The sequence below is a fragment of the Gorilla gorilla genome, chromosome 5, assembly GCF_029281585.2.
Source record: "Gorilla gorilla gorilla isolate KB3781 chromosome 5, NHGRI_mGorGor1-v2.1_pri, whole genome shotgun sequence".
Classification (NCBI taxonomy): Eukaryota; Metazoa; Chordata; class Mammalia; order Primates; family Hominidae; genus Gorilla; species Gorilla gorilla.
In genome coordinates this window covers 44968076-44980365 of record NC_073229.2, presented here as the reverse complement: position 1 = coordinate 44980365, position 12290 = coordinate 44968076, and the positions used below count along the sequence as shown (strand labels likewise).

Sequence of the window (12290 nt, the reverse complement as noted above, 5' to 3'; positions counted from 1 at the left end):
AATCAGCTCTTGCAGGAACTAATAGAGTGAGAACCTTACTATGGGGGACAATACCAAGCCATTCATGAGGGATTCGCTGCCATGATCCAAAGCTTCCCATTAGGCCCACCTCTAACATTAGGAATTGAATTTCAACAAGAGGTTTGGGAAGACAAACATTCAAACTATTGAGAATGCAATGCCTGTGGCGTTTCTGTGGTCATGAGGTGGCAAGGAATGTTTGGTTGCCTTTACTTCCTGGAGCTGAAGATTCAGTTGGTATGACTTCAAAAACATACCACATATGTGGATTTCTAGACCAGTGCTATGCAATATAACTTTTGTGGATATTTTTGATGTATACATTGCTCGGTACAGTAGCCACTAACCACATTAGCTATTGAGCACTGAAATGTGACTATTGCAATTGAAGAATTAAGTCTTTTATTTAATTTTAATTTAAATAGCTACATGTGGGGAATGGCTACCATATTGGAGAGTGTAGTTCTAGAATATCAAGTGGTTGCTATAGACACAAGCTGACTTCTTCTTAGCTCCTCTCTCTTCCCTCAGAGCCACTGTCTCAAGACTCTGCCCTTCTTCAAGAGAAGAGCCCAGAAGAAGAGAGAATGACTGCTAGGCCCTTGATGGCTGGATTCAGGGTGAGCTAGATTTTCTTTTCATTTCCTGAAATATCTTATATTTTCTACTTTCATTCTGGTGGTTTGGGGCCCAAAAAAACTTCAATTCAGTCACTTGAATTCCAGATATTTTATTTTCTAGGAACCAAGGCCTATTCTCTTTGATCATGAATTTTATAAGATTGGTTGTCTATTGCCACCTGCCTTCCCATAATGTTTTTGTTTTTGTTTGTTTGTTTGTTTGTTTGTTTCTGGTAACTAGCATAGCATTTAGTAACCAGCATTTGGTAACTAGCATAGCACGTAGGCTCTCAATTAGGCATTGTCTGTGGTATTCAGTTCTTCAGCAGCCTTGTCTAACCAAGGAGTTAAGGAAGAATTCAAGGAAACACACACATCCATTTTAAGTAGTAAAGAGAAAACATCCCATAGGAGTTCAGAGAAGGAGAGTGTGATTTGGAGGATTTTATGAAGGGGTAGAATTTTGGTGTGCACTGAGATATGTTTGCAGTTTGGTCAAAGGAGAACTGAGGGATTTTAAGGGAAGAAAATATAAGACAAAACTTAGAGGTAGAAGAGACCATGTCTTCTATGGGCAATGGGTAGTAGCCATATATTGAAAATTTTAAGGGTGAAATTTGCTGTGCTAAGTAGGACTAAGGGTTTGACTTTGTCGTAGAGCTGATTGTGAATTATTAGAAACTTTTGAAAAAAAAATGCCATGACACAGCTTGTTTTGGTAAGGAACAGTAATGATTTGGTTTAGATTTAGGGGATGAAAGAGAAAGGAATTAAAAGTAACTCCAGTTAAGAGAACCTAGAATATCTAAGAGGAATAAGGTGCTTTGGAAGAGACACCAGTGTGCTGTGGAGGGGACATAGGTGGGATACTAACTGGGGTGAGTTAGCATTGTAAATGTATTACGTTAAGGCAATAAGACAAGTTGAAAATGTCATAGGATCCTTGGGTTATTGCTTTGCCAGCCAGAAGCCTCTATGGCCGGCAGCTCCTTCTGCCTGAGTAACTGAGTATTGGTTTTACCACTGGGCTCATTCCACCCACTCAGCCTGGCAGGCTGTGCTCAACTCACACTGCTGTCTCAGATCCCACATCTGCCAAGGGTGAGCCACACAGCAAGGGGTGTGTGGGCAAGTGAGCATGGGGTCTGGCCAGTGAGCACAACCAAGCATGCTGGCTGCTGTAGTGTTGCAAGCAGCTCTGCGCAAGGCTGCAGCTGGAACAGATATACCGCATGCAATGGAAGTACTTCCACTGTGGGCACCCATGTCTGGACAAGGGGAAAGCAATGACTTCTGAAAGCTTGGAGATGCCAGGAGCCACAGAGCCCCAAAGAGGGTGTCATAGTGCTGGCTCCGGGAGTCTCTAGATCTAGGCTCACTTAAGGGCTACAGCTCTTCTTTTCATTGCCTGCAATGTGGCAGGTGGGGAGGCGTGTTTCAACCCTGTTTGTGTTACAGCTTTTTCAGTCCTTCCATTTGGCAGGTCCCAAGTTTTTGGCCCATGCTTGGTCCATGTCCAGGAAGAATGAGGTATGTGGACAACTGGAGGGTGAGCAAGGTGGAGAGGAGCTTCACTGAGTGACAGAACAGCTCTCAGGAGACCCAAAGTGGGTGGCTTCTTTCCGCAGACAGGTTGTATCCATGAGTGTCCAGCTGTCAGCAGAGAGGAGACCTGCAGTGGGTAGCTTGTTTCCGCAGTTAGGGCCTCCCGATGTCTGTTTGAATCTGACTGAGTCTGAGGTTTTTATGAGCTCAGAAGGGAGGAAGTGTGTGCTGATTGGTCCACGGTGGCCACGGGTGGCTGGAAGAAGCACCAGAAGTTCTCACTTAAGGCCAGGCTGTGGATTGCAGCCAGAACTGACAGCCCAGCCCCCATGCGTTAGGCCATTCCTGGCTGGAAGGTGGGGCTTCAAAGGGGACCCACCCCTTTCCACCCAGGAGCCTGTATGCCTCCTGTCACCATCAATTATGTCCTCCATGGTGCCCAGGCTGTTTGTGCTGGGCCTGAAGGCCCACACTGAGCCACCCTCAACCCGGCTCCAGCCTCCTTCCCATGCTCTTCAGTGCCCAAAGTCTGGAGGGGGGAAAGGTGGCAGGGGCTGGCATGTCAGCGCTGCCCTGAGCACACCTGGTCAGGTCGTGACTGCACCCAGGCTCAGCCTCAACTTTGCTGTAAAATCAGAGTGGATGCCAGGACCAGGGAGATGCCAAGCAGTGGGAGCAGGCACTTTGGAGCCTGTGGAGGACAGGGCTTCCAGGGCCCACAAGAGCACAGGGATGCCCAGGTTCACAGCCACAGCTGGGCAGCTGCAGCTGTTCCTGGAAGAGTGGGGTTCCCGCCCCACCAACTTTCATGTTGAATTATAATCCCCAGTGTTGGAGGAGGGGCCTGGTAGGAGGTGATAGATCATGGGGGCAGATATCCACCTTGCTGTTCTTTTGATAGTGAGTGAGTTCTCACAAGATCTGGTTGTTTAAAAGTGGGTGGCACCTCCCCTCTCTCTCTCTCTTCCTCCTTCTCCAGCCATGTAAGGCATGCCTGCTTCCCCTTCACCTTCCACCATGATTGTAAGTTTCCTGAGGCCTCCCCAGGTGTGCTTCCTGTACAGCCTGTGGAATGGTGAGTCAATTAAATTTATTTTCTTTATAAATTAACCTGGTCTTAGGTAGTTCTTTGTAGCAATGCAAGAACAGACTAATAAATAATATACAATGTATTTATGTAGCGAGTGTATTGTTTGTCTTTCTTACTATGGAGTATGCTCTATGTAGGCAGAGTTTTTCTTTTCTTTTTGTTTTGTTTTGTTTTTTAGTCTCTTTCACTGTTATATCACCGTGCCTAGAGTATTTAGCATATAGAACTCATTAAACTTGTGTTGAATAAACGTTGAATGATTTAAAACAATTAAAAGTTTATGATCTCCAACCTCAAAATGCCTCCTCGATAATCTTGGCAGTCCCTAACACTTCTGTGGAAAACTTAATTTGCTATTTTAATTTTAATCTTCATCTGGCTGAATTTTAAGGTTTTCTCTCAAAAATCTTGAATTTTCTTACAGACTTTTAAACTCTGTTTTTAGTAGTTGCTCTAGGGATTACAATATATATCGTTACTTCTTCACAATCTTCTTAGATTTAATGTGTCACTTCACAAAAAGTGGAAGCCTTGCAACTATATGTGTTCAATTATGACACCTCGTTCTTTTTGTTCTGCTTGTTGTTCTGTGTGTTACATCTACATATATTATAAGTTGTTCAAGAAAATGTTATGTATATATTTTAAGTAGTTATATATATTATAAAGAAATAAAGACAAAAGCAGCCAGGCGTGGTGGCTCACGTCTGTAATCCCAGGACTTTGGGAGACCAAGACAGGTGCATCGCTTGAGCTCAGGAGTTCAAGACCAGCCTAGCCAACATGGTTAAACCCTATCTCTACTAAAACTTAAAAAAAATACCTAGGCCTGTTGGTGCATGCCCGTGGTCCCAGCTACTTGGGTGGCTGAGATGGGAGGATCACTTGAACCCAGGGTCAGAGGTTGCAGTGAGCCGAGATTGTGCCACTGCACTCCAGCCAAGATGACAGAGAAAAACCTGTCTCAAAAAAGAAAAAGAGAAAAAAAAATAAAGATAAAAGCAAACTTTTAAAAACAAATTTTAATTTGCCCAATGATTTCTAAATGCTCTTTATTTCTTTATTTCTTTTTGGGAATCAGAATTTCTATCTGGTGTGATTTCCCTTCATCCAGAACTTTCTTAATTATTTCTGCATTAATCAAACAAAATCCACAGTGGCACTCCATCCATTTAGCCACTCTAGCCAGAGTCCAGAAATCCATCTTTATAGTCCCTTTCCCTTCATCTGTGTATCCAGGTTGCCATCAAACCTTGTCAAATTTATTTCCAAAATATATTTCAAATCTATCACTTCTTTCTATCTTTACTTACTTTATCTTTAATTCATGTCCTTATCATTTCTTGCCTAGATTCCTGGAGCATCCACACAAATATTTTTCCATGTCTATTCTGGCCCTTCTACTTCTACTTACTCCACCTACTGCCAGAAGGGTCTTTTGCAGCTCTCAAGTTTGATTTTGTCACCTTTTTGCTTATGACTCTTAAATGGCTCCCTAATGCTGTCAGGATAAAGATACCATACTTTTTGCATGGCCTGTGAGCCTCATGTGGCTGGCCTCTAATTTTCAGTCTCAGTTCTTCCCCCTTTCTTCATGTATACCTTCTTTGCTCTATTCACATTGGCCTTCTTTCAATCTCTCTTCCTCCCCATTCCCCCTGTCATGATGGTGCCTTCACACTTGCTATTTCCTCTGCTTGGTGTGGTTTTCTTTACTTTTGTCACCAAGGCAATGCCTATTCATCCTTCCGAAATGAGTTCAAGTAGTGCCTTCTGATATGAACCTCCACTAACACAGTGACCAGGTCAGATGCCGTTATTAAAGGTTCTCATGACATCATGTGACTCTTTTTTTTGAGACAGAGTATCACTTTGTCACCCAGGCTGGAGTGCAGTGGCGCGATCTCGGCTCACTGCAGCCTCTGCCTCTCGGGTTCGAGCAATTCTCCTGCCTCAGCCTCCCAGATAGCTGGGATTACAGGCACGCGCCACTATGCCTGACTAATTTTTGTATTTTTAGTAGAGACGGGGTTTCACCATGTTGACCAGGCTGATCTTGAACTCCTGACCTCAGGTGATCTGCCCACCTCAGCTTCCCAAATTGCTAGGATTACAGGCGTGAGCCACTGTGCCCAGCCATGTGACTCTTTTTTAAAAGACATTTGTAACAGTTACAATTTTATATTTGTGTGTGATTGTTTGGTTATCATTTACTAGACACTCAGCTCTATGAAATCATGTGCTATTTCTGATTTTTGTTTAGCATTGTATTTTCAGTGCCTAGCACAGTGCTCGATAAATACATGTTGAATGAATAAATGTTTATTAGTTCGGTCACTTATTCAAAACAAAAGTATCCTAAAAACACTTTGAGGGAGAAAACTAATCAGTAGGCATTGCAATAACTGTAAAATTTGCTTTTTTATAATAAAAGTGATCAACTTTAAATATAAATACTTGACTCTATTCAACTTTGTACTCTGTAAACTCAAGAATGCTTCCCAGGAAAAGACTTTTCTCTGTTTTTCAAAATTTGATAATTCACATACTTTGTCGATCTATCTTCCTTTAACAAACCTTATATTTGCTTTATAATAATTGATGCATTTGAGTATATAATACATGTAATACCTGATACTTTGTAAATTCTTTTGCATTACACGAATAATGTTTGTGTTTAAAAGAAAAGGCTTTGCAGCATATTTTAGATCCTAAGTTTCTGCCCCAATAGAGACTAATGAAGAGTCACGTATTCATCTATGACTTATTGTACCCATACTATGTACCAGGCACTCAAGCATGTCAAAACATTATTATTGAATGACAAATAATGTAATTCAATATGAATAGCAAATAATATCATTCAATATGAATAACATTCTTGTTATTCATTCTGCTCTTTCACTAAAAGTAATGTTAACTTTTAGATAGTGTGTTCTATATTCTTGGCTCTGTTCTAAGTGCTTTATGTTAACTCATTTAATCCTTGTAATAAGCCTGAGATGTAGGACTTGTTATTGTCCCCATTTTGTAGATGAGACAGAGTTTAACTGGCCAAGATTCTATAGTTGGTAGGTGGTAAACCTGGGATTTGAATCTAGGTCTAGCTCTAGAGTCTACACTCTTAAATAAGGTTTACTACCCACTAAACAGATTTCTTGATCTCTTCATGGGTCTCCCTAGAGTTTAAAAAAGACTACTTATGGGCCGGGTGCAATGACTCAGGCCTATAATCCCAGCACTTTGGGAGGCCAAGGCGGGTGGATCACCTGAGGTCAGGAGTTTGAGACCAGCCTAGCCAATAGGCCAGCCTGGCCAATATGGTGAAACCCCATCTCTACTAAAAACACAAAAATTAGCTGGGCATGGTGGTGGGCACCTGTAATCCTAGCTACTCAGGAAGCTGAGTAGCTCGAACCTGGGAGGCGGAGGTTGCAGTGAGCCAAAGATTGCACCATTGCACTCCAGGCTGGGTGACAGAGCGACTCCGACTCAAAAAAAAAGACTGCTTATGATCTCTTTTGAAGTCCTTCTTGTGTTCTATTTCCTGTAGGAAACCTTTCCTTATTCAGGCTGTTTTACTTTAATGTTAGCACTTATTGTTTTAACTATACTATTTGTCATTGGTTTATATTATTATATTATTTACCTACTTTATGCATACAAATCTTTTTTCTTTTTTCTTTCTTTTTTTTTTTTCTTTTTGGAGATAGGGTCTCATTCTGTCACCCCAGACTCACTGCAGCCTCAAACTCCTGGGCCCAGGTGATCCTCCTACCTCAGCCATCCGAGTAACTGAGACCACCCATGTGTGCCATCATGCCTGGCTAATTTTTTGTATTTTTTGTAGAGACAGGGTTTCACCACCTTGCCCAGGCTGGACTCAAGTGATCTGCCCACCTTGGCCTCCCAAAGTGCTGGGATTACAGGTGTGAGCCACCATGCCTGGCATACAAATCTTTTTTGCCCAAAATTTTAAGATAAAAAGCAAGGATAATGTCTCAAATTTATTTTATAGTTCCAAGAAAATTAGATTATAATGTGTAACACACAGTGAGTGCTCAACAAATATGTGATGTAACTTGATCTTTCTTTCATTTCCCCCAATTTGGTTACCTTCATCTATTACTTTGGATGCAAATCAGTATAATTGCTTCTGGTGTTAATGCAAATATATTTGGTTTTTAGTTACCAAAGACGTTGGAAGAGGTGGCTATGGACATCACCTGGGAGAAGTGGAAGCAAATGGACCCTGTTCAGATGTCCATATACAGAAACATGTTGGAAAAATATAGAAACCTGGTTTTGCTAGGTAAAGGTTAAAGGTTACTTTCCTTCTGCATGTTAGAATATTTTCATGCAGTGTTTTGTCATCTTTAGTTGTTAATAGTCATGGCAAGCGTAATGTGGTGGCTCAGAATGTGGGTTTTGGAGAGGAGACCTGAGTCCAAGTCCTGGCTTTGCTACGTTAAAAACCCTTAGGGTTTTAAAAACCTTCTGAGGCCATTCGCCATATAAATAGGGCTAAAAATAAAATATTGTAAAATCCTAAAAAAAAACTGTTTCTTCAGGATTTCTTGTAAAAGACAGAATAAAATAAGTGGTTGGCATAAAAGCCCTGATATAGTATAAGGACTTGGTAAATGTTAGCTGTTGCTGCTTTTCCTGTTATTATTGCCACTATTGTGTTTATTATTATTTGCATACTTTACTGCATTTGGCTTGGATTTGAAGGATCAGGTTCATTTCTGAGTTCAGAGACAACTGTTTCTCCTCCCTGTTTATGACAAAAGGTGTGACCCATGCAGATTTCGAAAGTGATTGCTAGGATTTACTTTACTTTCCTGAATTCTGACCCTGTAATTTGTGTTTGTCTCTCACCACTGTATTGTAAATATACTTATGAAGGACATGACTCCTTTTCTTTGAGAATCTGAGGACCTCTTCTTAGCCCTCTTTTGTCTTTGCGGGTAAAATTGATCCAGTTCACTGTCTTTTATGAAATCATCTTTTCATGATGTGCATGACAGTGTAAAGCTCTGATTCATCTAATCTCCTAAGAACTCCATGGGTTCCTTTCATAGTTTTTGTTCCTGCCTCTTAATATTAGATGTCTATAAAATGTCATCTCTATAGTGGTTATTTCAGTTTACAGGTTGAATATTCCTCTTAGTATTTATGTCTATAATTATTTAAAAAGTAGATATTCACTATCAAACACTTAGTTTTCCAAATATAGGATATTGGCTTGACCAACATAGAGAAACCCCATCTCTATTAAAAGTACAAAAAATAAGCCGGGCATGGTGGTGCATGCCTGTAATCTCAGCTACTGGGGAGGCTGAGGCAGGAAAATCACTTGAACCCGGGAGGCGGAGGTTGCAGTGAGCCGAGATCACGTCATTGGACTCCAGCCTGGGTAACAAGAGCGAAACTCCATCTCAAAAAAACAAAAAAGAGCACATTGTCAGCAGTATGTAGGACTGAAAAGGCACCAAACAAGAAGCCTACCCCTTATGTCACACACATAGTAGGACTTGGGATTTAAGCTCAGGATATTCTGAGTCTCTAGCCATTATCTTTTTACTATATTGGACTGCTTCTTGGGGCAGCAGTAGAGACTAAGAGTTTGGACTCTGGAGTTTGACTTATGTGTACCTTAGACAAGTAACTTCAGCATTCTGAACCTCCCTTGAAATTGACATTCTATTATCTCACTTATAGGCTTGTTAGGAAGATTTGATATGTTGATCTTGTAAGTCAGCCGAGCATAAACTCAATTAATATTAGCTATAAACCAAAAACTTCATCAAAGTTCTTTCCCTTTTTTCTAAGACATGAAATGATAACTTTGAAGACAACATGTGCAGACAGGAGAAAATAGATAAACAATGTACAGCACTGCTATTAAGTGCTAAAATTAGAAGTTAAAATAGTAAGTTGTAGGAAATCAGGGAAACTGGAGAGTTAGGAATGTTGTGGGACTAGTGTCATTTGAGTGGCACTCCAAAGTAGTGTTAAGAATTAGATGGGCAAAAGAAAGAAGAAAGGGCTTTTTGTGCAGGAGAAGCAATGATAAAGTATTGTTTGTTGTTATTGTTTTTGTTTTTGCTTTTCTTTTTTTTATAGACCAGTGTGATAAATAAATTAGAGTTAAAATGAGAAATGAGTGTTGAATGTTAGGAGTACAGCTAATAAAATCATTAATTTTTATGTGTAACATATGCCAGAATCTAGGGGACACATTGAAAACAGATGGTTTAGTAAAAATCTACATATTGAATGGAGAGACCCTCACCTCAATTTTTCCTTCTACTGGACTTCTACATCCTACTCCCTTTCAGGTAGAAGGTTAAAGTGATTCATTCTGGGGAAACTAATCAGCCTAAGATAAAAGAACTGTACGTGCCAATATTTGGGCATCCTCTAATAAATCAGCCAGGTCCCTTCCCAGTCATCCTGCAATGAAACCCATTATAAATCATGACTTTACAAACAATTTTCAGTCATCATATTAGTATAATAACTCTCTCTGAAGAATAAATCCAGAGTGAAGGACTACTTTTTAACATGCTGATGAAGAAGAGCTATCCTTTTTTCCCTATGCTTTATGTTACTTGCCTCTTTATCCATGACTGAAAGTGAAAAATAATGTAGATTTGTCATTAGAAAGACCTAATAATTATTTTTTCATTTCAAAAGAGTAAATTTCTCCCTTTTCATCCTTTCCTTTGTCCTTAAACCTAGAGTTTATGCTCTTTTTATATCAAGTGTAAAGCAATAACATTAGCAGTTACCTGACAAAGAATAATTAGCTAAAAGTATTACTTTGTACAAGTATTAAAAAATCTAATATAAAAGCTTATTGAAAATAAAAAGCTCTTAGTATTTTTTAAGATAATAGTTTCAATGCTGAGTAAGTAGTTTTCTCATAGGATAATTTCTAAAAGACCATTCCTCTCTGATAACAGTTTTCATTTCTTAATCCCTGCTCATTGTTTCTCTTTTCTAATATTCGCCATTTAGTTTTTTCCCTAATCATTCTTCTCACATGACAGAATGTTTGCTTCATTCCCATTGATTGCATTATGCTCTGTATCAGACACTTTCACACCACTAGTATTTCCATCTCACTCCTCCCTAGATTACTATCTTATAGTCCCAGTATTTTATGTTCTCAGTATCTGCAATTTCATTATTCCATTCCTAATATACCAGCTTCTTTTCTCCCAACATTTGGCACATAGTAGAGTCATATTTTTATGTCTTTTAGATGGGAAGCTTGAACTTGGGGCCAAGACATCAAGAGTAGAGCAGCAGGACATTTCAAAAGAAGATTAATCTCAAAGATTAGAGATGGAAGAACTTGCAAAGAGAAAGTCTGTACCGGAAGAAATCTGGAAATCTAGAGGCCAGTTTAAGAATCAGCAGCTAAACAAGGAGAATAATCTAGGGCAAGAGATAGCTACCTGCACAAAAATTCCTACCAGAAAAAGAGATATAGAATCTAATGAATTTGTGAAAAATTTTACTGTAAGATCAATACTTGTTGCAGAACAGAGAGATCCTATGGAAGAGAATTGTCATAAATATGGTACATGTTGAAAGATGCTCAAACAAAACTAAGATTTAATTATACAAAGAAAGTATGATGGAAAAAAAAACCTTGTAAATATAGTGAATGTGGGAGAACCTTCAGAGGCCACATCACTCTTGTTCAGCATCAAAGAACTCATTGTGGAGAGAGACCCTGTAAATGTACTGAGTGTAGAAAGGGATTTAATCAGAGTTCCCACTTAAGAAATAATCAGAAAACTCTTTCAAGAGAAAAGCCCTACAAATGCAGTGAGTGTGGGAAGGCCTTCAGTTATTGCTTAGTTCTTAATCAACATCAGAGAATTCACAGTGGAGAGAAACCTTATGAGGGTACTGAATGTGGCAAGACATTCAGTCGTAGTACATACCTTACTCAGCATCAAAGAATTCACACTGGTGAGAAGCCCTATACATGTCTTGAATGTGGAAAGGCTTTTAGTCAGAACACACATCTTACTCTACATCAGAGAATCCATACTGGAGAGAAACCTTATGAATGCAATGAATGTGGTAGGTCCTTTAGTCAGAGTACACATCTTACTCAACATCAAAGAATGTATACAGGAGAAAAACCCTATGAATGTAATGAATGTGAGAAAGCCTTCCATGATCACTCAGCTCTTATTCAACATCATATTGTCCATACTGCAGAGAAACCCTATGAATATCATGACTGGGAAAACTTTCAGTTACTGTTCAGACCTCATTCAACATCAGAGAATGCACACTGGAGAGAAACCATACAAATGCAATGAATGTGGGAATGCCTTTAGTGATTGTTCAGCCCTTATTCAGCATCAAAGAACTCACACTGGAGAAGAGCCTCATGAATGTAAGCAATGTGGAAAAGCCTTTAGCAGAAGCACACAACTTACTCAACATCAGAGAAGTCACGCAGGAGAGAAACAATATAAATGCAAAGAATGTGAGAAAACTTTCAGCCTGAGTTCATTCCTTACACAGCATATGAGGGTTCAGACTGGAGAAAAACCCTACAAATATAATGAATATGGAAAAGCTTTTAGTGACTGCTCAGGACATTTTCAGAGAACTCACACTGGAGAGAAGCCCTGTGAATGTAATGACTGTGGGAAACCTTTCAGTTTCTGTTCAGCCCTAATTCAACATAAGAGAATTCATACCAGAAAGAAGCCCTGACTGTACCTTCATACCAGTAAATGCACTGACTGTGGAAAAGCCTTCAGTGATTGGTTAGCACTTGTTCAACATCAGATAACTCAACACTGGAGAAAAACCGTATAAATGTACTGAATGTGGAAAAGCCTTCAGTTGGAGTACAGACCTCAAAAATCACCAGAAAACTCATACTAGTGAAAAATCCTATAAATGTAATGAATGTAGAAAGGCCTTTAGTTACTGCTCTGGTCTTATTCAATGTCAGGTCATTCATACTGTAG

General features: G+C 39.7%; 1 protein-coding gene across 1 annotated transcript; it reads left to right on the top strand.

Moving 5' to 3' along the window:
* Positions 1-1616: 1616 nt before the first annotated feature.
* On the top strand, positions 1617-11774 carry LOC101137955 (zinc finger protein 184-like). The gene is made up of 4 exons (XM_063707314.1): positions 1617-1641; positions 2125-2171; positions 7465-7588; positions 10927-11774. The coding sequence occupies exons 1-4, from the start codon at positions 1617-1619 to the stop codon at positions 11625-11627; spliced, it is 897 nt and encodes a 298-aa protein (XP_063563384.1). The 3' UTR covers positions 11628-11774.
* The last annotated feature ends 516 nt before the right edge of the window (positions 11775-12290 follow it).

Bases quoted from the DNA above. Each gene is read 5' to 3' on its own strand.
- LOC101137955 (XM_063707314.1), top strand. From the start codon at position 1,617: ATGGCCGGCAGCTCCTTCTGCCTGA. The intron at 1,642-2,124 runs GTAACTGAGTAT...TCCATTTGGCAG, and splicing joins CGGCAGCTCCTTCTGCCTGA to GTCCCAAGTTTTTGGCCCAT. The intron at 7,589-10,926 runs GTAAAGGTTAAA...CAAAGAAAGTAT, and splicing joins TAGAAACCTGGTTTTGCTAG to GATGGAAAAAAAAACCTTGT.